The sequence below is a fragment of the Rana temporaria genome, chromosome 7 (genome assembly GCF_905171775.1).
Source record: "Rana temporaria chromosome 7, aRanTem1.1, whole genome shotgun sequence".
In the NCBI taxonomy this organism is placed as follows: domain Eukaryota; kingdom Metazoa; phylum Chordata; class Amphibia; order Anura; family Ranidae; genus Rana; species Rana temporaria.
In genome coordinates this window covers 7,159,306-7,187,132 of record NC_053495.1, presented here as the reverse complement: position 1 = coordinate 7,187,132, position 27,827 = coordinate 7,159,306, and the positions used below count along the sequence as shown (strand labels likewise).

At 54.7% G+C, this 27,827-nt stretch overlaps 1 protein-coding gene across 2 annotated transcripts; it reads right to left on the bottom strand.

Annotated features, from left to right (window-relative positions):
* On the bottom strand, positions 1 to 27,139 carry RHOA (ras homolog family member A). 2 transcript variants are annotated; one of them, XM_040358810.1, is made up of 5 exons: positions 26,999 to 27,139; positions 5,547 to 5,704; positions 5,338 to 5,458; positions 3,903 to 4,033; positions 1 to 852 (listed from the first exon to the last, which is right to left on the bottom strand). In XM_040358810.1, exons 2-5 carry the CDS (start codon positions 5,700 to 5,702, stop codon positions 679 to 681), a joined length of 582 nt encoding a protein of 193 aa, XP_040214744.1. In that variant the 5' UTR covers positions 5,703 to 5,704; positions 26,999 to 27,139; the 3' UTR covers positions 1 to 678. The 2 variants fall into 2 exon arrangements, with proteins under 2 accessions (XP_040214744.1, XP_040214745.1); XM_040358811.1 differs by lacking the exon at positions 26,999 to 27,139 and adding an exon at positions 11,941 to 12,023.
* Positions 27,140 to 27,827: the final 688 nt, after the last annotated feature.

The following is a 27,827-nucleotide window of genomic DNA, read 5'->3' as shown; positions in this document are numbered from 1 at the left end:
CCGGTGGGAGGATCCAGTTATGGGTGGAGCCTGCCGATTGATGTAAACGGCCCCCCGGCTTACATCTCCAGGATCCAGTTATAGAGGGAGCTGGCAGTACCGGCAATGGCATACCTTACCCTCTCTCTTGCCGGTGTGTGTGTGGAGGGGACACGGCGCTCTCAGTCCCGGCAAGCGGCGGTCCTCCCGCCCCGGACTACAGAGAGTCGGGAGACGGCAGCACTTTTAATAAGTGTATAAATAAAAGAGCTTGTTAATGAAGCCTTAAAAAGGGGGGTCCCCCCGGGGGTACGGATTGGCATTACACTGGAATGTCTGAGTTAGTCTGGTGCGTATGAATCCTGCCGCTAACAGTGAAGTTACAAATAATATATTTATATATAAATCAAAGAAAAAAAAAGTTGACTTTCTTTTTTTTTTTTTTTAAATACTGGTATGAAGATGACTCTTTTCTTTTTATAAAATCTCTTAACTCATTACAGAATAAATGGAAAAGACAGGCCAGTAAGAACACGCTAAAGATTAATAAACATCACTTCGAAGGTTTTTTGCGTGACGGTAAAGATGCCATGGGCTCTCCCCGACACGTGCTGACATCCCCCCTCCCCCTTAGGAGGCAGGAGGGGGGGGTATCGGGGGTTGGGTTGTGTGCGGATTACGGCATGGGTTTTGTTCTCGTTAGATGAGAAGGCACGTGGTTTTCTTCTTGCCACGTCTGGCTTGCAGAGCCGCCCTTGTGGCCAGCTCGAACACCTCTCGGACGCCATCTTTTGTCTTAGCGGAGCACTCCATGTAGCCGTAAGCCGAGATCCTGTTAGCCATGTCGCGCCCTTCCTCCGGCTTTACTGGCTCCTGAAAGCAAAAAAGAAACAGCGAGGGAATTAAGTACAGAAAACCGACCAAAAGATAAATTGTGTACACAGCGGTGCCCGCCCCCCTCGCCAAGCACCGCTCTATCGCCCACTTTCCTTCGGTACGGGTTAGTCGAAAGAACAGCCTGGGGGCGGGAGCGGGGCTGCCGACGACGAGTTTAAACAAATTACCGCTCCCCCCCACACGCCCGGGTCTATAATTTTTTTGGACCCGAAAAAATTGCATCTGTGCATGCCCGGTAAAGCCTCCCAAACAGCCGTTTGCGGACGTAGCCGCACCGGAAGTGACGCGGGCGAGACTTTTCATAAGTCCAGGATTTTTTTCTAGAACAGTACGGCTGCCGTAAAAACAAGCGCCAATTCCTTATTGTGCTGGACATTCTATACTAAAGGGCAGCTCTGCCTTGTATACTCTGCTAGATGATGTATACTCTTAGAGAGACTCCATTTTATATTTCACATCCCTTCATATACTTTACATTCTTGTCTGTACGTTCGATATTCAACACCACTACAGTCTGTATCCTGTGCTGTATGCGATTATACCTCATGCCAGTCTGTACCCTCTGTGCTGTATATACTCTACATCACTTCAGTCTGTACTGTGTGCTATATACTATACATTACACATCACTCTGGGCTGTATGCCATATCCTCCATGCCACTCCAATCTGTACCCTGTGTTGTATGCTATATCCTCCATGCCACTCCAATCTGTACCCTGTGGTGTGGGCTATATACTCCATGCCACTCCAGTCTGTACCCTGTGGTGTGGGCTATATACTCCATGCCACTCCAGTCTGTACCCTGTGGTGTGGGCTATATACTCCATGCCACTCCAGTCTGTACCCTGTGGTGTATGCCATACATCCCACATCATTCCAGTCTGTACCCTGTGGTGTATGCCATACATCCCACATCATTCCAGTCTGTACCCTGTGGTGTATGCCATACATCCCACATCATTCCAGTCTGCACCCTGTGTTGTAGGCTATATCCTCCATGCCACTCCAGTCTGTACCCTGTGGTGTATGCCATACATCCCACATCATTCCAGTCTGTACCCCGTGTTGTGGGCTATATACTACATGCCACTCCAGTCTGTACCCTATGCTATATACTTCATATCATTCCAGTCTGTACCCTATGCTGTATACTCCACATCATTAAAGTCTGTAGCCTGTGTCGTATGCTATGCACAGTAAAACCGTGGATGGCGAGTAACGCAGTTTACGAGCGTTTCGCAATACAAAGTTTTTTTTTTTTTTTTTATCCTGACTATTTGCAAGCGTTGTCTCGACGATCAGGATTCAAGCCTCTGGGGTGTGAAGTACCACATGTGGCCAGAGGTGGGGGGGGGGGCGCCACAGACACTCGGTTCATGTGGTACAGCATACACTAGCAGTGACACTGGAACGAATTATCTGAGTTTGCATTGATTTCTATGGGGAAACTCGCTTTGATCTACAAGTGCTTTGGATTACAAGCATGTTTCTGGAACAAATTATGCTTGTAATACAAGGTACTACTGTACTTCACACCACTCCAGTCTGTATCCGGTGCTGTAGGCTATATACTCCACATCATTCTAGTCTGTACCCTGTGCTGTAGGCTATATACTCCACATCATTCTAGTCTGTACCCTGTGCTGTAGGCTATATACTCCAAACAACTCCAGTCGGTACCCCGTGTTGTATGCCATACATCCCACATCACTTCAGTTTCTACCCCAGGGATATGCAATTAGCGGACCTCCAGCTGTTCCAAAACTACAAGTCCCATCATGCCTCTGAGTGTCATGCTTGTGGCTATGCCTCATGGGAATTGTAGTTCTGCAACAGCTGGAGGTCCACAAATTGCATATCCCAGTTCTACCCTATGCTATATACTCCACATCAATCCAGTCTGTATCCTGTGCTATATACTCCATACCACTTCAGTATGTACCCTGGACTGTATGCCCAGGCCCGTCGGAACCAGACAGGCAAAGCAGGCATTTGCCTGGGGCCCCCGAGCTGGCCAGGGGCCCCAGCAACGAGGGCCCTTGCCGCACCGCTGCATCCTTCTGCAGTCCGGTCAGCCGTGTACCATAACAGCGCGGTACAGGAGAATCAGGTTCCTGTTCCCAGCCGGACTGACAGGAAGTGCACACACGGAGTGTTCACTTCCTTTGGTCCGGCCCCGGGAACAGCAAACAAACTCCTGTACCGCGCGGTTATGGTACACGGCCGACCGGACTGCAGGAGGACGCAGTGATGCGGCAAGGGCCCTCCCTGCTGGGGCCCCTGTGCGAACACCAACATATGCCGGCGTGTGCGTGTGAGGCGGGGCGGAGGATAGAGGTAATCTTTTTTTGCTTGGGGCCCCCAAATGTCTTAGAGCGGCCCTGTATATGCCATACATTTCACATCATTCCAGGCAGTACTGTATATACACATTATTCCAGTCTGTACACTGTGCTGTATGCTTTTAACCCCCGCTAGTGGCCGAATAAAGGGTTAAAAGCATCCACAAAGCGCCGCTGCCAAAGCGTTTTTCAGGCAATTCCCATGGATTTCAATGGGAAGGGGCGCTTTAGGAGCGGTCTATTCACCACTCCTAAAGCGCTGCAACGAAGCTGCTTGCAGGACTTATTTCTTGACGCCCTGCCAACGCACCGCATCTGTGTGAAAGCACTCGGGGCTTTCACATTGGGATTGCAGATGCAGCTTCTTTCAGGTGCTTTACAGGCGCCTGAAAAATGCCCCAGTGTGAAAGGGGTCTTAGGAGGGGTGCCGAAAGTCACTACGGGGGAGAAATCTAAATCTGGACCTGTAACGCTCATGAAAACATTGAACAGCAAACGTAACATTACATCCAAGACACCTTTAGGTCAATGCAATCTGAAATCTGGGGTGCCTGGGAATCATTAGAGTTGCCCCGTTAACTTATTCTGTAAATCGCACATTAAGGGAGCCATTTAAAGACATTTTTGGGGGCAGAGGTTTATTATACAGAAGTGGGGTCCTGTCTATGGGGACATTCACTCACCTGTTTCATCTTTGTCAGCTCTCGGCGGGTGTGCTCGTCATTACGCAGGTCCTTCTTGTTCCCCACCAGGATGATGGGCACATTGGGGCAGAAATGTTTTACTTCCGGAGTCCACTTCTCAGGGATGTTTTCTGTGGGGGGGGAAATTGATAAAAAATCATCATCAGAGCTAATCTCACTAACAGAGGTTGGACAAAGTATGTCGTCATGGCAAGCAGGATAGACCAGAAAGCTCCTGGCCCATTAGACCAGGTATGATGTCATGGCGGGCAAGGTAGACCAGGAGTCTACTGGCCCATTAGACAAGACATGATGTCATGGCGGGCAAAGTAGACCAGGAGTCTACTGGCCCATTAGACAAGATATGTTTTCATGGCGGGCAAGGTAGACCAGAAGGTTCCTGGCCCATTAGACAAGGTATGATGTCATGGCAGGCAAGGTAGACCAAGAGTCTACTGGCCCATTAAAAAATGTATGAGGTCATGGTGGGTGGAGTAAACCAGGAGTCTCCTGACCCATTGGACAAGGTATGAGGTCATAGTGGGCAGGGTAGACCAGGAGTCACAAGTCCCGTCAATTTTAGGTTAGGCAGTGAGAATGGCCAAGACAGGTTTGGAGTCCGTGTTTCCAGGTCCTTCAGCTACAGTCAGCTATGACACAATTATGTCACCACTGGTAACAAAATGGACCCACAATGGGGAAGTTACACGACTGGTGACCTGGGAAGGATGTGGGTACAAAACAGGAAATATGAGACACATTGAGTCCTTATTACGCCAGTTTCTGGAAGTGATGTCAAAGTGGCTGCCACATTGTATTGCAAAAAATAATAATTTGAAGGTGGTAAGCAATGTAATTTTTAAAGCTGCTGAGCTTGTAGTTCCGCTTTAATGCCAGTTACCAACAGTAAATATATACAAAAGTGAATACAATTTATACCCTTCTGCCTTACAATTAATGGGGGGAGAGACGGGGAAAGAGAGAGACGGGGAAAGAGAGAGACGGGGAAAGAGAGAGACGGGGAAAGAGAGAGACGGGGAAAGAGAGAGACGGGGAAAGAGAGAGACGGGGAAAGAGAGAGACGGGGAAAGAGAGAGACGGGGAAAGAGAGAGACGGGGAAAGAGAGAGACGGGGAAAGAGAGAGACGGGGAAAGAGAGAGACGGGGAAAGAGAGAGACGGGGAAAGAGAGAGACGGGGAAAGAGAGAGACGGGGAAAGAGAGAGACGGGGAAAGAGAGAGACGGGGAAAGAGACCAACCATATGCTTATTTCATTTTCCCAGAGAATGGACGCCGACACCAGGTTGGGCACTAGAGATGACACCTTCACATTTGTTTCCATTTACTTTTCTCTGGCAGTTTTTTTTGCCCCCATTAAAAATCCCCAGAGATCAGAGAATTCCCCGGGTCACTATGGCGGCCGCCCAACACTTACCTAAACTGTCAGGGCTGTCGATGGAGAAGCACATTAATATAACATCTGTGTCTGGATAGGACAGAGGTCTCAGTCTGTCGTAGTCTTCCTGTCCGGCTGTGTCCCACAAGGCGAGTTCCACCTGTATGGAGGTCATAGAAGGATTATTGTCTGGACAGCGCTACGTATGCAAGCTCCACCCACCCCCCCAACCTGAACCGTCCACCTACCTGTTTACTGTCCACCTCAATGTCGGCCACATAGTTCTCAAACACTGTGGGGACGTAGACTTCCGGGAATTGGTCTTTACTAAACACTATCAGAAGGCACGTCTTCCCGCACGCCCCATCTCCAACGATGACGAGTTTCTTACGGATGGCAGCCATGTCTGCAGAGAGAGAGAAATCGATCAATAAACATCCCTCACACATCGATCCATCAATATCCGAGCAACAACATGGCAGAGCTCAAGAAAGGAAGGGTGACCCTCTGGAAGTAACACATCTATGGCTGCATTAAATAGGGTGGCAACCTCAGCCTAGACTCCGACCAGGCCACGCCCCCAACATGGGTTACTCCACCCCCCCCCCCCCGGCCGTGCTGCGATTATACACAGCAGATGCCGATCATCGGGAAGACACACAGGACAGAGCTCTGTCCAGTCAGTGGGGAAGTAAAGGATTTTCTTTCCCCGCAAGGCAGGAAATAAAAGCCATCACTTCCCTAGTAATAGCACCTCATAGTACACCAAAAACACTGGCTAGGCACACAGGTGACCCTTTAATCGCCCCTGATGTTAACCCCTTCTCAGCCAGTGTCATTAGTACAGGGGACAGTGCATATTTTTAGCACTGATAACTGTATACATGCCAAGGAGGCCCAAAGGCGTCAAGGAGGCCCAAAGGCGTCAAGGAGGCCCAAAGGCGTCAAGGAGGCCCAAAGGCGTCAAGGAGGCCCAAAGGCGTCAAGGAGGCCCAAAGGCGTCAAGGAGGCCCAAAGGCGTCAAGGAGGCCCAAAGGCGTCAAGGAGGCCCAAAGGCGTCAAGGAGGCCCAAAGGCGTCAAGGAGGCCCAAAGGCGTCAAGGAGGCCCAAAGGCACTGCCACGACTTGAAAGTCGCGCGATTTTGCCACAATTTCAGGGAATGCATGTGTAAACTTGAGGTCTATGGACCTCAACTCGCATCAAAGTCGGACCAAAGTAGTATAGGGACTACTTTGAAGTGCCCACAAGTGCCCCCCCCCCCCCATCAGTCCCCCACAAGTGCCCCCCCATCAGTCCCCCACAAGTGCCCCCCATCAGTCCCCCCCATCAGTCCCCCACAAGTGCCCCCCATCAGTCCCCCACAAGTGCCCCCCATCAGTCCCCCACAAGTGCCCCCCATCAGTCCCCCACAAGTGCCCCCCATCAGTCCCCCACAAGTGCCCCCCCTCAGTCCCCCACAAGTGCCCCCCATCAGTCCCCCACAAGTGCCCCCCATCAGTCCCCCACAAGTGCCCCCCATCAGTCCCCCACGAGTGCCCCCCATCAGTCCCCCACGAGTGCCCCCCATCAGTCCCCCACGAGTGCCACCCATCAGTCCCCCACGAGTGCCACCCATCAGTCCCCCACGAGTGCCACCCATCAGTCCCCCACGAGTGCCACCCATCAGTCCCCCACGAGTGCCCCCCCCCCATCAGTCCCCCACGAGTGCCACCCATCAGTCCCCCACAAGTGCCCCCCCCCATCAGTCTCCCACAAGTGCCACCCACCATCAGTCTCCCACAAGTGCCACCCATCAGTCTCCCACAAGTGCCACCCATCAGTCTCCCACAAGTGCCACCCATCAGTCCCCCACAAGTGCCACCCATCAGTCCCCCACAAGTGCCACCCATCAGTCCCCCACAAGTGCCACCCATCAGTCCCCCACAAGTGCCACCCATCAGTCCCCCACAAGTGCCACCCATCAGTCCCCCACAAGTGCCACCCATCAGTCCCCCACAAGTGCCACCCATCAGTCCCCCACAAGTGCCACCCATCAGTCCCCCACAAGTGCCACCCATCAGTCCCCCACAAGTGCCACCCATCAGTCCCCCACAAGTGCCACCCATCAGTCCCCCACAAGTGCCACCCATCAGTCCCCCACAAGTGCCACCCATCAGTCCCCCACAAGTGCCACCCATCAGTCCCCCACAAGTGCCACCCATCAGTCCCCCACAAGTGCCACCCATCAGTCCCCCACAAGTGCCACCCATCAGTCCCCCACAAGTGCCACCCATCAGTCCCCCACAAGTGCCACCCATCAGTCCCCACAAGTGCCACCCATCAGTCCCCACAAGTGCCACCCATCAGTCCCCACAAGTGCCACCCATCAGTCCCCATCTGTCAAACATTGAAAGAAAAAAAAAAAAAAAAAAGAAAAAAAAAATCGGTATCGGCGAGAACTTGAAAAAAAGTATCGGTACTTGTACTCTATCTTAAAAAGATGGTATTGGGACAACCCTAATTAAAACTGCACCACAGGAAACATGCGCAGGACCTTTTGGTAGCATAGATGTGAACGGCCTTCAAAAAACAAAAACACAAAATATTGTCATGATTTTACTTTTTACATAGGAGTCTAAACCTTTGACAGGGGTTCCCCTTTAATTGAGGGGGTAGTTTGTCCTCCGTGGTGCGATTGAACCGTTTGCAGCAGATGGAATTGGTTGTCACAGCGGAGTTGTCAGCACTGGAGCGAGTTACAGGACGGCGTATAAGGGAGACAATTCCCAAAACATCTGGAAGAGGTTCGGCACCACCGTCTCCGTCACTTACCCGCACCGAGTGTGACTCAGGACACCCACACCAGAGTTGGAGCGATGGGCGGATTGGAGAGGAGCAGAGATAAGCCGCCGCCAGCGCAGGACTCACAGGAACTGCCCTGCCCAAAAAGGTCATCATTGTTTTACAACAGAGAACGGGGCGGCTGTCACTGGCAGCCATTTCACAGCAGCGTTTCCTGCGTCTGTCGGCTCACTTCCCGTCATACACACACTGACAGGCCAGAGGATGCACAGAGAAGACAGACACGGTAAACACAACCAGGCCGAGGTGGAGGCTGCACAGAGAGGGGAGAGCGAGCACACCGACAGGCCAGGCTGGAGGCCGCACAAAGACGCAGTATACACACCGCCAGGCCAGGCTGGAGGCCGCACAAAGACGCAGTATACACAGCGACAGGCCAGGCTGGAGGCCGCACAAAGACGCAGTATACACGCCGACAGGCCAGGCTGGAGGCCGCACAAAGACGCAGTATACACGCCGACAGGCCAGGCTGGAGGCCGCACAAAGACGCAGTATACACAGCGACAGGCCAGGCTGGAGGCCGCACAAAGACGCAGTATACACACCGACAGGCCAGGCTGGAGGCCGCACAAAGACGCAGTATACACGCCGACAGGCCAGGCTGGAGGCCGCACAAAGACGCAGTATACACACCGCCAGGCCAGGCTGGAGGCCGCACAAAGACGCAGTATACACAGCGACAGGCCAGGCTGGAGGCCGCACAAAGACGCAGTATACACGCCGACAGGCCAGGCTGGAGGCCGCACAAAGACGCAGTATACACGCCGACAGGCCAGGCTGGAGGCCGCACAAAGACGCAGTATACACAGCGACAGGCCAGGCTGGAGGCCGCACAAAGACGCAGTATACACACCGACAGGCCAGGCTGGAGGCCGCACAAAGACGCAGTATACACACCGACAGGCCAGGCTGGAGGCCGCACAAAGACGCAGTATACACGCCGACAGGCCAGGCTGGAGGCCGCACAAAGACGCAGTATACACGCCGACAGGCCAGGCTGGAGGCCGCACAAAGACGCAGTATACACGCCGACAGGCCAGGCTGGAGGCCGCACAAAGACGCAGTATACACGCCGACAGGCCAGGCTGGAGGCCGCACAAAGACGCAGTATACACGCCGACAGGCCAGGCTGGAGGCCGCACAAAGACGCAGTATACACGCCGACAGGCCAGGCTGGAGGCCGCACAAAGACGCAGTATACACGCCGACAGGCCAGGCTGGAGGCCGCACAAAGACGCAGTATACACGCCGACAGGCCAGGCTGGAGGCCGCACAAAGACGCAGTATACACGCCGACAGGCCAGGCTGGAGGCCGCACAGAGAGGGGAGAGCGAGCACACCGACAGGCCAGGCTGGAGGCCGCACAAAGACGCAGTATACACAGCGACAGGCCAGGCTGGAGGCCGCACAAAGACGCAGTATACACGCCGACAGGCCAGGCTGGAGGCCGCACAAAGACGCAGTATACACGCCGACAGGCCAGGCTGGAGGCCGCACAAAGACGCAGTATACACGCCGACAGGCCAGGCTGGAGGCTGCACAAAGACGCAGTATACACAGCGACAGGCCAGGCTGGAGGCTGCACAAAGACGCAGTATACACACCGACAGGCCAGGCTGGAGGCCGCACAAAGACGCAGTATACACACCGACAGGCCAGGCTGGAGGCCGCACAAAGACGCAGTATACACGCCGACAGGCCAGGCTGGAGGCCGCACAAAGACGCAGTATACACGCCGACAGGCCAGGCTGGAGGCCGCACAAAGACGCAGTATACACGCCGACAGGCCAGGCTGGAGGCCGCACAAAGACGCAGTACACACGCCGACAGGCCAGGCTGGAGGCCGCACAAAGACGCAGTATACACGCCGACAGGCCAGGCTGGAGGCCGCACAGAGAGGGGAGAGCGAGCACACCGACAGGCCAGGCTGGAGGCCGCACAAAGACGCAGTATACACAGCGACAGGCCAGGCTGGAGGCCGCACAAAGACGCAGTATACACGCCGACAGGCCAGGCTGGAGGCCGCACAAAGACGCAGTATACACGCCGACAGGCCAGGCTGGAGGCCGCACAAAGACGCAGTATACACGCCGACAGGCCAGGCTGGAGGCCGCACAAAGACGCAGTATACACGCCGACAGGCCAGGCTGGAGGCTGCACAAAGACGCAGTATACACACCGCCAGGCCAGGCTGAAGGCCGCACAAAGACGCAGTATACACGCCAGGCTGGAGGCCGCACAAAGACGCAGTATACACGCCGACAGGCCAGGCTGGAGGCCGCACAAAGACGCAGTATACACGCCGACAGGCCAGGCTGGAGGCCGCACAAAGACGCAGTATACACGCCGACAGGCCAGGCTGGAGGCCGCACAAAGACGCAGTATACACACCGACAGGCCAGGCTGGATGCCGCACAAAGACGCAGTATACACGCCGACAGGCCAGGCTGGAGGCTGCACAAAGACGCAGTATACACACCTGGAGGCCGCACAAAGACGCAGTATACACGCCGACAGGCCAGGCCGGAGGCCGCACAAAGACGCAGTATACACAGCGACAGGCCAGGCCGGAGGCCGCACAAAGACGCAGTATACACAGCGACAGGCCAGAGGCTGCAAAAAGACGCAGTATACACACACCGACAGGCCACGCCGGAGGCTGCAGGCAGTAAACACGCCGACAGGCAGACCGTAAACACACCGAGCTATGATTAAGCATTGACACTCAATGCGAAACGCGTCAGCTGTTCATCCCACTGTGTGCTGATATCTGTAGTGCATTTTTTCCTGTACCCAATAAAGGGCATGTCTTTTTTCAAGTTACTGGAGTGCGGCTGTCCATATCCTTATTGTTTTTGCACACCGACAGGCCAGGCTGGAGGCCGCACAAAGACGCAGTATACACACCGACAGGCCAGGCTGGTGGCTGCAAAAAGACGCAGTATACACACACTGACAGGCCACGCCGGAGGCTGCAGGCAGTAAACACGCCGACAGGCCACGCCGACAGGCCACGCCGCAGGCAGACCGTAAACACACCGACAGGCCACGCCAGAGGCTGCAGACAGTAAACACGCCGACAGGCCACGCAGGAGGCTGCAGGCAGACCGTAAACGCGCCGACAGGCCACGCCGGAGGCTGCAGGCAGACCGTAAACACGCTGACAGGCCACGCCGGAGGCTGCAGGCAGTAAACACTGAGTAGACATACCAACAGCCCAGGCTGAAGGCCGCGCAACGACACAGAAAACACACCAAAGGTAAACAGAGAAGGCAGATACATTGACATCACCAACAGGCCAAGCTGAAGGCTGCACAGAGAAGACAAAGTAAAACGCACCAACGGGCCACGCCGGAGGCTGCAGGCAGAAAACAGATATTGTAAAAACAGGGAGCAACACACAACAGCCCGGGCTGGAGGCTGCACAGAGACACAGTAAACACACCAACGGGTCAAGCTGAAGGCTGCATGGTGAAGACATTAAAAATGCTACCCGGACAGAAAATGAACAGAGAAGACACCATTAACGCACCACCAGGCCAGGCTAAAGGCTGCACAGAGAAAATAAACAAATAAAAAAACACTGACATGATGGACCAGAGGGCTGCACAGGGAAGACAGACACGGCCAGTTGTTTCAATTACACCTCATTAGTGCCAGCCTAATGAGGGGCAGACAGATCTCTTTTCGGAGACCAAGAAATCAGACCTGTAATAAGGCAAAGCTCCCTTCCCTGACCAATCGCAAATCTTCTCTGCAGAGACAGAAATACAAAAAATAAAGACAAAAACTCAGCGAACCCTGGATGTGGATCTCTCGGCGGCGAGGGGCCGGGTCACATGGCAGCTCGATATTCCAGATCTGAACACAAAGAAGAGTTTTCTTTCGCTGGTTTCAAGAGAAAGGAAATGAGTCAGAAGGAGTTCGCTAACCTTTTCCTGGCTGATAAACTTCCCATCATCAGCGTTGGACAGGACGTTACACCATAGAGGAGGGAAGGAGAGGCCGACGTTCTGTACACAGAGCCGTTCACACACAGCCGTTCACACACAGCCGTTCACACACAGCCGTTCACACACAGCCGTTCACACACAGCCGTTCACACACAGCCGTTCACACACAGCCGTTCACACACAGCCGTTCACACACAGCCGTTCACACACAGCCGTTCACACACAGCCGTTCACACACATTCTACACATCTGCATGGGGCCCCAAATATTAGTCAGGTGAGAAGATATTGAGGGCGGGCCCAAGAGATGAGCGCCGTCCGCCAATATCTAAGGGGGGGGGGGAACAGAGCGCAGCGCCATCCGCCAATATTGAGGGGGGGGCCAGAGCGCAGCGCTGTCCGCCAATATTGAGGAATTGGCCAGAACTGAGTGCTCTCCGCCAATATTGAGGGGGGGGGGGGGGGCCAGAGTGTAGATCCGCTTGCCAATTCTGAGGGGAGGCCAGAGCACAGCGCCGTCCGCCAATATTGAGGAATTGGCCAGAGCTGAGTGCTCTCCGCCAATATTGTGGGGGGGGGGCCAGAGCGCAGCACCGCCTGACAATATTGAAGGGGGAGGACAGAGCCGAGTGCGGTTCGCCAATATTGAGGGGGGGGGCCAGAGCGCAGCTCGCCAATATTGAGGGGGGGCCAGAGCGCAGCTCGCCAACATTGAGGGGGGGCCAGAGCGAAGCTCGCCAACACTGAGGGGGGCCAGAGCGCAGCTCGCCAATATTGAGGGGGGCCAGAGCGCAGCTCGCCAATATTGAGGGGGGCCAGAGCGCAGCTCGCCAATATTGAGGGGGGCCAGTGCGCAGCTCGCCAATATTGAGGGGGGCCAGTGCGCAGCTCGCCAATATTGAGGGGGGCCAGTGCGCAGCTCGCCAATATTGAGGGGGGCCAGTGCGCAGCTCGCCAATATTGAGGGGGGCCAGAGCTCAGCTCGCCAATATTGAGGGGGGCCAGAGCTCAGCTCGCCAATATTGAGGCGGGCCAGAGCTCAGCGCCGTCCGCCAATATTGAGGGGGGCCAGAGCTGAGTGCTGTTCGCCAATGTTGGGGGGGGGGGGGGGGTCCAGAGCGCAGCTCGCCAATATTGAGGAAGGCCAGAGCGCAGCGCCATCCACCAATATTGAGGGGGAAGGCCAGAGCTGAGTGCCATCTGCCAATATTGAGGGAGGCCAAAATGCAGTGCCATCCACCAATATTGAGGGGGGCCAGAGCCGAGTGCTGTCCACCAATATTGGAGGGGGGGGGGGGCAGGGGGAAGGAGCCAGTCAAACCTATCTGCATGGAATCACGCTTTAATAAATACAAGATGCACTGAGTATTGGAGTATGTCCAGCATTGAATCACATTTCCTGAATGCCAACAGGTTTTGTGTGCCAGGGGGCTAAGGACAGAGGCATGGTATAGGGGGTGCATGGTATGGGGGGTGCATGGTATGGGGGGTGTATATAGCGAGTACAAAAAGGAAGAGTACAGAGAGGGTCTCAGCAGTGTGACAATGATCATTCCCTGACCAATGAGCAGGCTGGAGGTGAAGACATGACACAGGAAGCGGAGGGGTGGAAGGCTTTGTACGGAGTCAATACAGAACAGAGTGACGGGAGAAATGAGTCACCAAATAGAACAAGAAACACTCACTGGAGATCTTCTATATCTCTCCAGCTGAAGTTCTGCTGTAATATAAACTACGGCTGTCACCACCACACACCGCCGCTACTTCTCCACCCAACCACCACACAGACCTCACCGGACTCCGACCATCCATAATATACCGGAGATTATACCGGGATCATCTACAAAGGCCGATCTATGAGATCTACATGATTGGAAAATGACATTCAGCTCCACAGTCTGCACCACCCCATCACCTTCTACAAGTCAGATTCATCATTGTGCCGAATGGATGGAGTTTGTATCAAATACAGCAAAGGCCACACAAGACCCAAACCCAGCACTTCAATACTTACCCTTCCCTGCACTGCTCCCCCCCCTTCATCACTGCTCTCCCCCTTCATCACTGCTCCCCCTCCCCCCATCACTGCTCCCCCTCCCCCATCACTGCTCTCCCCCTTCCCTGCACTGCTCCCCCCCCTTCATCACTGCTCCCCCCCCCTTCATCACTGCTCTCCCCCTTCCCTGCACTGCTTCCCCCCTTCCCTGCACTGCTCCCCCCCCTTCCCTGCACTGCTCCCCCCCTTCATCACTGCTCTCCCCCTTCCGTGCACTGCTCCCCCCCTTCATCACTGCTCTCCCCCTTCCCTGCACTGCTCCCCCCCTTCATCACTGCTCTCCCCCTTCCCTGCACTGCTCCCCCCCTTCCCTGCACTGCTCCCCCCCTTCATCACTGCTCTCCCCCTTCCCTGCACTGCTCCCCCCCTCCATCACAGCTCTCCCCCTTCCCTGCCCCCCTTCCCTGCACTGCCCCCCCCCAGTCTCACCCACCCATGCACTGCTCCCCCCCCCAGTCTCACCCACCCATGCACTGCTCTCCCCCCCCCCTCAATCATTGCTATACCCTGCCCCCCCATCCCTGCACTGACCCCCACCCCATCCCAATCACTGCTCTCACCCATCCCTGCACTGCCCCCCCCCCATAACTGCACTCCCCTGTACTGCTATACCCTGCCCCCCTATCCCAGTATTCTGTTACCCCGCTCCCCTCTACCCCACCAAAAACTGCCCCCCCTGCACCCCCCAATCACTGCTCTCCCCCTTCCTGCACCGCTCTCCCCCTTACCTGGTCTCGCCCCCCCCCCCATCACTGCTCTCCCCCTTCCCTGCACTGCTCTCCCCCTTCCCTGCACTGCTCCCCCAACCCCCCCCTTCACTGGTCTCACCCATCCATGCATTGCGCTCTCCCCCTCAATCACTGCTATACCCTGCACCCTATCCCTGCACTGCCCCCCCCCAATCACTGCTCTCACCTATCCCTGCACTGCCCCCCCCATAACTGCACTCCCCTGTACTGCTATACCCTACCCCCCTCCCCAATCCCCTCTACCCCACCAAAAACTGCCCCCCCTACACCCCCCCCCCCCAACCACCATTTCCCCATCTCTGCACTCGCCGCTCCCCCATATTCCTGCACTATTCTCTGCCCCACATCCCTGCACTGCTATCCCTGCCCCCCCCCACCCCAAATCGCTGCACTCCAAGCTCTCCCCCTGAAACCACTACACCTCCATTCCTGCAAAGCCTCATCTAGCCCCCAAATCCCCATCATTGCTCTGCCCCCCCCCCCCTGCAACCACTACTCTCCCCATTACCACACTCACTGCCCCCACCCATCACTGCTCTCCCCCTGTAACCACTACTCCATCACCCTCCACTTACTGCTCCCCCCCCCATCATCACTGATCTCCCACTGCAATCACTACTGACCCTATCCCTGCATTCACTGCTCACCCCAACTCCCCCCCCCCCTCCATCACCATTCTCCTCCCCCTGCAACCACTACTACCCCATCTCTGCAATACTTCCACCCCCACACTGTCCCCCAACTCCCGCATTCACTGTTTCTGCCCACCCACACTTATTTCTGGGCTCACTACTTTCTCATCCCCACATCACTCCAAACTCACAGCGCTCCTCCATCTCAACAATGCTCCCCCCCAAAACTTGCACAGCTTCCCATCCCCTCCATCACACAGCCTGTCAGATAAATTCTCCCACAACTTTCCTTTATCTCATGTGTGGGTGATCAGAGATGCATGCTGGGAGCTCCTCTGTGTAGGCTGCAGAATGAGGAACGGCATTCGCGCAATATGACAAGCAAGAGAAAGTCCTCAGTGTAAACCCAGCAGTCCCGTCCATGAGAATCCTGCGCTGAACACCGAGCGGGAAAGGGCCTGGTTGCCATGGGCAACATAATCACTGATAACAGTCCAACGTATGAATCGCTCCGAGTATAAAAACCAAGGAATTACGGAAGTGGGGGGCAATTTACTAAGAGAAAGAAATACCTTGTGAGGCTTTTCCTCAAAAGTGGTCAATTTACTAACACACGTGCGTTATTAGACAAATGCGTTCTATATTTAAGTTTTGAATGATTTGGAACTTAAGTGGTTGTAAAGGTAATTTTTTAGGGCATGGCGCCTCTCCCCCTCTAGGGCATGGCGCCTCTCCCCCTCTAGGGCGCGGCGCCTCTCCCCCCTCTAGGGCGCGGCGCCTCTCCCCCCTCTAGGGCGCGGCGCCTCTCCCCCCTCTAGGGCGCGGCGCCTCTCCCCCCTCTAGGGCGCGGCGCCTCTCCCCCCTCTAGGGCGCGGCGCCTCTCCCCCCTCTAGGGCGCGGCGCCTCTCCCCCCTCTAGGGCGCGGCGCCTCTCCCCCCTCTAGGGCGCGGCGCCTCTCGCGCCTCTCCCCCCTCTAGGGCACGGCGCCTCTCCCCCCTCTAGGGCACGGCGCCTCTCCCCCCTCTAGGGCACGGCGCCTCCCTATAGTACAAGGTTACAATGTATTCACATCCCAGAACTCTGAAGAAGATCCGCACTCCGATACATTGTATACTTGTGACTGACCACTGCAGAGATCCCCTCATTGTTACTTTGTACGTTCCCAACGACCGCCTACAGCAGGAGATCAATAACCAATGTGTGTTCCTTTCAGTGAATTGACTTTAACGATCGATTACATTTTTCAAAGTATTTATCCGACACATTTATTGGATTTGTGGTCATTTATCTCAAACTTGGTATCGGATATTGATGAAGGGACTTGTATTACTGCATGGTGGGAAATTTCCAAAGACACCAATAGGATGCGACGAAGGTCTGAATTCCACCCCGGGTCACAACAAACTCATTCCACACCGGCAACGCGTTTCATGTCCTGGATTTCAGTTACATCAATAAACTCATCACAGCTCCTCCATCCAGATTCTACAGAAATACCATTCGCCACCCCAAAAACCGTACAATGTGGCATTCCTCCAAAGACTGATGGGACCCCTCCCGTAGGGTCTCCTTCGGGGACTCCAACAGGCTCCCTCTTCCTGCAGTGTCTCCTCTGCGGGAAGCAAGGAGACCCTCCAGGGAATCCAACAGGACCCCTCCAGGGAATCCAACAGGACCCCTCCAGGGAATGCCCCCTCCAGGGAATCCAACGGGACCCCTCCTGCATTGCCGCCTCCAGGGAATCCAACAGGACCCCTCCAGGGAATCCAAGGGACCCCTCCTGCATTGCCCCCTCCAGGGAATCCAACGGGACCCCTCCTGCATTGCCCCCTCCAGGGAATCCAACAGGACCCCGCCAGGGAATCCAACGGGACCCCTCCTGCATTGCCCCCTCCAGGGAATCCAACGGGACCCCTCGTGCATTGCCCCCTCCAGGGAATCCAACGGGACCCCTCCTGCATTGCCCCCTCCAGGGAATCCAACAGGACCCCTCCAGGGAATCCAACGGGACCCCTCCTGCATTGCCCCCTCCAGGGAATCCAACGGGACCCCTCGTGCATTGCCCCCTCCAGGGAATCCAACAGGACCCCTCCAGGGAATCCAAGGGACCCCTCCTGCATTGCCCCCTCCAGGGAATCCAACGGGACCCCTCCTGCATTGCCCCCTCCAGGGAATCCAACAGGACCCCTCCAGGGAATCCAAGGGACCCCTCCTGCATTGCCCCCTCCAGGGAATCCAAGGGACCCCTCCTGCATTGCCCCCTCCAGGGAATCCAACGGGACCCCTCCTGCATTGCCCCCTCCAGGGAATCCAACGGGACCCCTCCTGCATTGCCCCCTCCAGGGAATCCAACGGGACCCCTCCTGCATTGCCCCCTCCAGGGATTCCAACAGGACCCCTCCAGGGAATCCAACAGGACCCCTCCAGGGAATCCAACAGGACCCCTCCAGGGAATCCAACAGGACCCCTCCAGGGAATGCCCCCTCCAGGGAATCCAACAGGACCCCTCCAGGGAATCCAACAGGACCCCTCCAGGGAATCCAACAGGACCCCTCCAGGGAATCCAACAGGACCCCTCCAGGGAATGCCCCCTCCAGGGAATCCAACAGGACCCCTCCAGGGAATGCCCCCTCCAGGGAATCCAACAGGACCCCTCCAGGGAATGCCCCCTCCAGGGAATCCAACAGGACCCCTCCAGGGAATGCCCCCTCCAGGGAATCCAACAGGACCCCTCCAGGGAATCCAACAGGACCCCTCCTGCATTGACCCCTCCAGGGAATCCAACGGGACCCCTCCAGGGAATCCAACGGGACCCCTTGTGCATTGCCCCCTCCAGGGAATCCAACGGGACCCCTCCAGGGAATCCAACAGGTCCCTCGTGCATTGCCCCCTCCAGGGAATCCAACAGGACCCCCCCAGGGAATCCAACGGGACCCCTCCAGGGAATCCAACAGGTCCCTCGTGCATTGCCCCCTCCAGGGGTTCCAACAGGACCCCTCGTGCATTGCCCCCTCCAGGGAATCCAACGGGACCCCTCCAGGGAATGCCCCCTCCAGGGAATCCAACGGGACCCCTCCAGGGAATGCCCCCTCCAGGGAATCCAACGGGACCCCTCCAGGGAATGCCCCCTCCAGGGAATCCAACAGGACCCCTCCAGGGAATCCAACAGGACCCCTCCTGCATTGACCCCTCCAGGGAATCCAACGGGACCCCTCCAGGGAATCCAACGGGACCCCTTGTGCATTGCCCCCTCCAGGGAATCCAACGGGACCCCTCCAGGGAATCCAACAGGTCCCTCGTGCATTGCCCCCTCCAGGGAATCCAACAGGACCCCCCCAGGGAATCCAACGGGACCCCTCCAGGGAATCCAACAGGTCCCTCGTGCATTGCCCCCTCCAGGGGTTCCAACAGGACCCCTCGTGCATTGCCCCCTCCAGGGAATCCAACGGGACCCCTCCAGGGAATGCCCCCTCCAGGGAATCCAACGGGACCCCTCCAGGGAATGCCCCCTCCAGGGAATCCAACGGGACCCCTCCAGGGAATGCCCCCTCCAGGGAATCCAACGGGACCCCTCCAGGGAATCCAACGGGACCCCTCGTGCATTGCCCCCTCCAGGGAATCCAACGGGACCCCTCCAGGGAATCCAACGGGACCCCTCCAGGGAATCCAACGGGACCCCTCCAGGGAATCCAACGGGACCCCTCGTACATTGCCCGCTCCAGGGAAGGCAACAGGACCCCTCCAGGGAAGGCAACAGGACCCCTCGTGCATTGACCCCTCCAGGGCATCCAACAGGACCCCTCCTGGTGAGTTTTCCCCAGGGACTCTGACATAACCCTTCCTGGATATTCTCAAGTCTTTTCCCAGCATCCTTTACTCCAGGCCCAATCAGTGAGCAAACACATCAACGTTCAGAGCACACAGAACGCATAGGTGCCGCCCAACCTGGTTCCCGGGATCACACGCTGGTCACACTTCGAAATCTCTGTACAAGTTGAACCCGAGGCCAACAAAACGTGGCTGTGCACATACCTGAGAGTCAAAAAAACAGGCCTCCTGCATGATTTAAAATCCAAAGCCAGAAACTAAAAAAACAAACACCTTTGCAATTCCTGGAGTTGATTGTTAACTTCATACATGTGGAATACGGTGCAATACCCGACGCGTTTCTCTGGCTCTCTCCCCCCGCCGTCCTGTGTGCAGACCCTGGATGTCCTCGTATGCAAAGCAGGGCTCGTGCATCCTGAATTTTCGGTACCGACATTTTCATTTCGGTGCACCTTTAGTACAAACATTTCCGTCGCCATACAGTAAAGCAGAACTCTTCCCAGCAGACCCGAATATTGGCAGCACAATGCAGGAAGGACAATTCATGGAATTAAATTTGCGCCCCCTGGGAAGTGGAGACGCAGCGTTCAGAAACAGAAAAGTACATAAGTGGGTGGGGCTTATGTGCTAGGAGGCGGGGACTCATCATATGAATACAAGAGTTATACTTAAATTGAGCTCCTCTAACATTCAGGAGTCGGAGGAGCCGTGTTATATGGCCAGCTTGGCCCGCACAAACTAAAGATCGGCTTTAAGGATAAAGAAAGATGTTGTATGGTCTCTTCCTCTGGGATTATTAACAAACACGATCATTAACAATCACTCACCAGTATTTACATAGGTAACGCCCACATGTGATGCCCAAACCCCAATGAAAGGTGAGCCAAGGACAGGGGGGAGGAAAAGACTAGATGATGCTGGACGTCCTCCAGACAGGAAATGAGGCGGAGCTCTTATCTGACTTGATGCAGCTCCTAATGCACATGGTGAGATGCTCACAGTGTGCGGTGAAATCAGAGGAAGCCTTCAGTCCAGCAGAGGAGCCGCTACAACTGTGCAAGACTGAAGGTGAAGGCCGGAGGGAGGACGTCAGTTGCACAGACTGCAGCATGAGAAGTGAGAATCCAAGAGAATTAAAAAAATGCAGCAGCGGGAAATTCCAGTGACCATCTCCGCCCCCAACTCCCGCAGACCACCCTCTTCCCCGCCGCCAACTCCCGCAGACCGCCGCCAACTCCCGCAGACCACCCTCTTCCCCGCCGCCAACTCCCGCAGACCGCCGCCAACTCCCGCAGACCACCCTCTCCCCGCCGCCAACTCCCGCAGACCACCCTCTTCCCCGCCGCCAACTCCCGCAGACCACCCCCTCCAACTGCCGCAGACCATACTCTACCCGCCGCCAAATGCCGCAGACCACCCCCTCCCCGCCGCCAACTGCCGCAGACCACACTCTCCCCGCCGCCAACTGCCGCAGACCACCCCCTCCCCGCCGCCAACTGCCGCAGACCACCCCCTCCCCGCCGCCAACTGCCGCAGACCACCCCCTCCCCGCCGCCAACTGCCGCAGACCACCCTCCACGCAGACCACCCTCTACGCCGCCAACTCCCGCAAACCACCCTCCACGCAGACCACCCTCTCCGCCACTAACTCCCGCAAACCACCCTCCACTGCCGCCAACTCCCGCAGACCACCCTCCACTGCCGCCAACTCCCGCAGACCACCCTCCACTGCCGCCAACTCCCGCAGACCACCCTCCACTGCCGCCAACTCCCGCAGACCACCCTCCACTGCCGCCAACTCCCGCAGACCACCCTCCACTGCCGCCAACTCCCGCAGACCACCCTCCACTGCCGCCAACTCCCGCAGACCACCCTCCACTGCCGCCAACTCCCGCAGACCACCCTCCACTGCCGCCAACTCCCGCAGACCACCCTCCACTGCCGCCAACTCCTGCAGACCACCCTCCACGCAGACCATCCTCCCCGCAGACAACTCCCGCAGACCACCCTCCACTGCCACCAATTCCTGCAGCCCACCCTCCACTGCCACCAACTCCCGCAGACCACCCTCCACTGCCACCAACTCCCGCAGACCACCCTCCACTGCCACCAACTCCCGCAGACCACCCTCCCCGCCAACTCCCGCAGACCAGTGCTTGAAGTCCAGCAGACTCTTTAAGAAGCACACGGCACGGTCTTCCTGGTGATCCCGGAGTCTTCCCGGTCGGTTGTCTCTTCAGGCGTTCTCCATTCTCACACCTCCTCTGAGAAGGTGAACAAACGTTCCCCCCGGCTCTGCAGCTCATCAATAAAAACAGAAACTGCCACCAGCGCTGCACCTCATCCGGGACAGGCGAGACTTCCTCATACCAGCCCCGTCACTGCTGACTGATCCTTCTGGAAATGCTGGTTGCCTGGCTGCTCTTACGCCACTAACCCCAGAACAAGGATGCACTTCACTCTGAACGAGTCACCCCCCCCAATCCTCAGACTCCCCCGCCTTCATATACATTAACAGAGACCCGCCACTGACATACAACCGATAATACGGCAACAACCTCCTGTATACACAACACAGGCAAGAATCACCCGACACAACCAGCGCCATGATATGACGGCATCTCTTCTTCTAAAAAAACGGAATCCTCGTTTGTCCCAATACAAGTGCAGTGTAGACCGCCGACAACCCCAACACCACAAGACAGCAGCCCAGCCGTACCGAGCCCAACATGGTGAGCGCATGCTCGGCACCAACTGACATAATCCACTACCTACCTACTGCGGGGTGTACTGACATATTCCTCAGTGTTGTACAGGGAACCACAGGAGCTTACACTCTAACGCTCCCCCCCCCCCCAGTCACACACTATTGGTATACATTTATATAGCTCTGACATATACCACAGTGCTGTACAGAGAACACTGGCAGTTTCTGTACCAGAAGAGCTTACGCTCGAATACTAGCAGTCTATGACTGTGGGGGGGGACATTAGAGTGTAAGCTCCTCTGGTGCAGAGACTGATGAGACTGGCTCAGTGTTCTCTGTACAGCACTGCGGTATATGTCAGAGCTATATAAATGTATAATAAACAACAATAATGTGTGACTGAGGGAATTTTAGAGTGCAAGCTCCTCTAGGTTCCCTGTACAACACTGAGGAATATGTCGGTGCTATAAAATGAGGAAATCCTTGGTAGGTAGTCACACTATTATACATTTATATAGCTCTGACATATACCGTAGTGCTGTACAGAGAACACTGCGCCAGTCACATCAGTCTCTGTACCAGAGGAGCTTACACTCTAATGTCCCCCCACAGCCACACACTATTATTCATGTATATATCTCTGACATATACCACAGTACAGAGAACCAGAGGAGCTTACACTCTAATGTCCCCCCCCCCCCCCCCCAGTCACATACAGGGCCTGTTATAACCTATGAGATTTGGACTGTCGGAAGTTAAAGGGGTTGTAAAGGCAAAAATATTTTCCTCTTAAATTAAAGTCTGACAGTAGCTGATAAAGTAAAAAGTAATGTTTTGCATTATAACTAGTTTGATACCTGTTGAAATCGAGCTGTTTTATTCACCTCCGTCACTCCTGAATCGTTATTCTTACTGACTTCCTGGTTTGCGGTGCGCATTCATTCTCGCTACATCACGGCCTAATGGGAACTACAGTTCCCATTGGGCTTAGCCTCCATGCCTGTGAGGGATAAGAGAGCATCTTCACGCAGGGCTGTAGTCATAAGGAGGGGGTGAGCACATTCTGCTTTCCACCATGCAAAACGGCTCAGATGCTGGTGGAAAGCAAGAAGAGGAGAGACAGGAAATGGCATTTTCAAACCTGGATTTCTGTATTTTGGAGGTCAAAAGGAAAAAACGAGATAAGTGATATTTAATTGCTCTAGCTTACAGCAATCAATTGATCTAATAAAACACAAACCTTTAGTGTTGCTTTAAGAACATAAAACTCAACTGACAATGACCTGAGGCTCTGTGTAACCCCCCCCCCCCCCCCCAGAGATTTCACTATCAGCCGATTTGTAAGAGAAGAGAAGCAGCCTGGGACAGGAAGTGAGGGGGGGAAATCCCAGCGGGGACACCGGACCAATCCCTTCCCACTCCACCCGGATCGGAGTAGGAAGGATCGGTGGGGGAAGTGTCTGAGCTCCGCGGGAGGATCGGAGGGTTATCTGAGGCCGGGGAATGATGGAACCTCTTCTGGGGACGTGATGCGATGACGAGCCGCATTGTGTGTCACAGCTAGGCGAGGGACACATTGGTGACACTGAGCTCTCCGGTTAGATGGGTGACCGTGTATAGACCTCCTATATGCTGTCCATGACCCCCCCACCACCTATATAAAGTATATAGGCGACAATATAGGATCCCCCCCACATAAAGTCCACGACGACTCTGCATTTATTTTATATACAGTCTAATAATCCTCCCATATAATGTCTATAGGTGACAGTCTATGATCCTCCTCTATACAGTCCGATTCCCTCCCCTCTCATATGTAGTCTATATGGGACAATGTATGACCCCACCCCCTTTGAAACACTGACTACAGGTGAGTCCAAGATTCACAGCCTCCTATGTAGTCTAAAGGTGACAGCATACGATCCTACTATATACAGTGACAGTACATTACCCCCCCCCCCCACACACACACCATATGCAGTCTATAGGTGACAGTAGTATTCCCCCCCCCTATACACTGCCCATAGGCGACAGACCGAGATCCCCCCTATACAACCCCAAATGCTACAGTCTAAGATCCCTTCTTTATACAACCTATAGGTGACAGTCCAAGATCCCCCCTATACCTATATACAGGCTATGGTGACAATTATCCCCCTCCCCCCAAGACTACAGGTGAGTCTAAGATCCACAGCCTTTTATTTAGTCCAAAGGTGACACCATGCGATCTTACTATATACAGTGACAGTACAGTATCCCCTCCATATAGTCTATAGGCGACAACAAGATTCTCCCCTCCTCTATACAACCCATAGGCACAAGTCCAAGATGACCCCTACACACAACCCATGGGCGCCAGCCCAAGATGAGCCCTACACACAACCCATGGGCGCCAGTCCAAGATGAGCCCTATACACAACCCATAGGCGCCAGCCCAAGATGACCCCTATACACAACCCATAGGCGCCAGTCCAAGATGACCCCTATACACAACCCATGGGCGCCATTTAAAGATACCCCTATACACAGCCTATAAGTGACAGTCCAAGATGACCCCTATACACAACCCATGGGCGCCAGTCCAAGATGACCCCTATACACAACCCATAGGCGTCAGTCCAAGATGACCCCTATACACAGCCTATAAGTGACAGTCCAAGAACCCCCTATACACTGCCCATAGATAGTCCAAGATCCCCCCCTATACCTATATACAATCTATAGTGACAATTATCCCCCCTTCTATACACAGTCTACAGGCCACAGTCTAAGATCTCTACAACATTCAACGTAGCAGTGAAAAGCTATGATTGCCCCCCCCCTTTCTATTTAGTCTATAGGCGACAGTACAGGATCCTCCTCCATACCAATATATGATCTATGCAGTCTATATGCGACCGGCCGCGACCTCTCCCCTGCCTCCTATTTACAGCCTATGATCCCTCCCCCTTGGATATATAGGCAACAATCTATGTACCTGTACCTCCTCCTATAAATGACAGTCCACAACCCTTCCCCTACACACAAACCTATAAGTGAGTCAACGACCCCTTCCCTCATATACAATTTATGCGGGTATGACCACTCCCCCTCTTATGTACAGCCTATAAGTAAATCTATGAACTCCATCCCCTATACACAACATCTATAAGCAATCGTCTACAACCCCCCTTACTAAATCTATATGTGACAGTCCACACCCCCCCCCAATATATATTCGACAGTCCATTATACCTTTAATACCAAACAAATTCTATAGGTGACAATCCATGCCCCGCCCCTCCAAAAAATATATTTAGGTGACAATCCATTATACCTCCAATCCCCCATACAAAATCTATAGATGACAGTTATATATATATATATATATATATATATATATATATATATATATATATATATACACACACACACACACACACACACACACACAAGTCTATGGCCCCTCCCCATATCTACAGCTGACACCTCCCCTTTGTACACAATCTATAGGTGACAATGTTGGATCCCTCCACCTTGTGTACAGGCTACCTATCTATATACAACAGTGTATGCATTCCCCCTCTATAGGTGACAGTCTATGAGGCCCCCTCCCCTGATAGGCGACATCTTATGCCCATCTATGGGTGCCATTATATAGGTGTGTCTCTGACATCCTATGCCGCTATACACAATCTATGCGTCAATCTAGAGCCCCTTCCCCCATATATAGGGGGAATTCTTATGACTCTATACACAATCCATAGGTATCAGTCTATAGCCCCCTCCATAGATAGAGGGAGGGGCATAGGATGTCATCTCAATGTATAGATAACCTATTGGCCCCTCCCCCAGGTATAGGTAACAGTTCATAGCCCACTCCTTCCAGTGTATAGGTGTCAGTTTATGACCCATTCCCCTAGCCATAGGTGACAGTCTGACACTGTCCCCCTCTGTACACAATCTATAGGTGAATGTCTATGCGCCCTCCCCCTATAGATAGGTGACATCCTATGCCACTTTATGGGTGTCAGTTTATGCCCCCTCCCATATATAGGTGACATCCTACGCCGCTATACGCAATATATAGGTGTCAAGCTATAGCCCCTTCCCCCCATATATAGGAGACACCCTATGCCAATATACACAATATATAGGTGTCAAGCTATAGCCCCTTCCCCCCAACATATAGGTGACACCCTATGCCGCTATGCGCAACATATAGGTGTCAATCTATAGCCCCTTCCCCCCATATATAAGTGACACCCTATGCCGCTATACACAATATATAGGTGTCAATCTATAGCCCCTTCCCCCATATATAGGTGACTTTTTATGACCCTCTATAAGTGCCAGTTTATAGCCCCTCCCCAAATATATATATATAGGGGAGGGGCATGGGGTGTCAACTATCTATAGAGGGGAGGGGCTATAGACTGCCACTTATAGAGGGTCATAAAAGTCTCCTATATATGGGGGGAGGGGCTATAGATTGACACATATATATTGTGTATAGCGGCATAGGGTGTCTCCTATATATGGGGGGGAGGGGGCTATAGATTGACACCTATATATTGTAAATAGCAGCATATTGTGTCACCCATCTATAGGGGAGGAGCATAGACATTCACCTATAGATTGTGTACAGTGTCATAGACTGTCACCTATGGCTAGGGTTCAAACCGTTACCTATACACAGGGAGGAGCCATAAGGTTATTTATACCTAGAGGGAGGGGCATAGGATGTCACCTAGGTATAGATAACCTTATGGCTCCTCCTCCTCCCTATGTATAGGTGTCAGTTTATGACGCCACCCCCTAGCCATAGGTGACAGTCTAATGCCCCACCCCCACAGGCACACACAGAGAGGGGGAGGGGGTGTCCAGGCCGCACCGTACCCCTCCCTCGCTCTTCTCTGACACACTCGGGGCCCCGGGCCCCTCCTTCCTCTCACCTCGGTGCCCGGGCTCGACGTTCTCGGTGTCTCTCTCCGGTCGGCCTTCTCTTCCTCTCAGCACAACTCCGGCTGAAGCTCCCACAGAGAACCGCCCGGCTCAGGCGCGCTCGCGTATCGTACGTGCGCGCTCGCGCTGGGGAGTGCGGGGTCGCGCGCCGCCACAATTTGGGTGAATGGGGCCCGGACGTGATGTCGTCACCATGCGCGAGCACGGGAGAATGTCACCGGGGGTGGGGTGGGGGGGTGACTGGATGCGCATGCGCCGCGTTTGGGCGGGGTCGGAACGAGTTGGCGCTCGGCTGGCTGGGTCACGAGTCCGCGGACCGTACCAATTGGGTGTCTGTGGTGGGGGGGAAAGATCAGGCTAGACTAGGAGACCATTCCTCACCGCGCTCAGCGCTCCACTAAATCCCCCCCTTTCCTTATATAGGTATTCAGTTATGAAGAGAGGGTAAGCGGGTGGGCGGTGTTGGGGAATCAGTGACCTATGAAATGAGAACGGGGCGGGGTTATGCAAAATACAGGGCTGAGCGGGGTATAAATAGTGCTGATGCTATTTGTGCTTCTCATAACTGACCGAGAGCGGCGAGAGAAGAAGTGGGCGGGGCGAGTGGAGTGATGTCATCACTATGCGTCATCGCTGAGCAACAACTGTGTGTGCCAACAGAGGCGATCATAACAAACACTGGGGGGAGGGGGGACACTGATCACACTGACACTGGGGAGGGGGGACACTGATCACACTGACACTGGGGAGGGGGGACACTGATCACACTGACACTGGGGAGGGGGGACACTGATCACACTGACACTGGGGAGGGGGGAC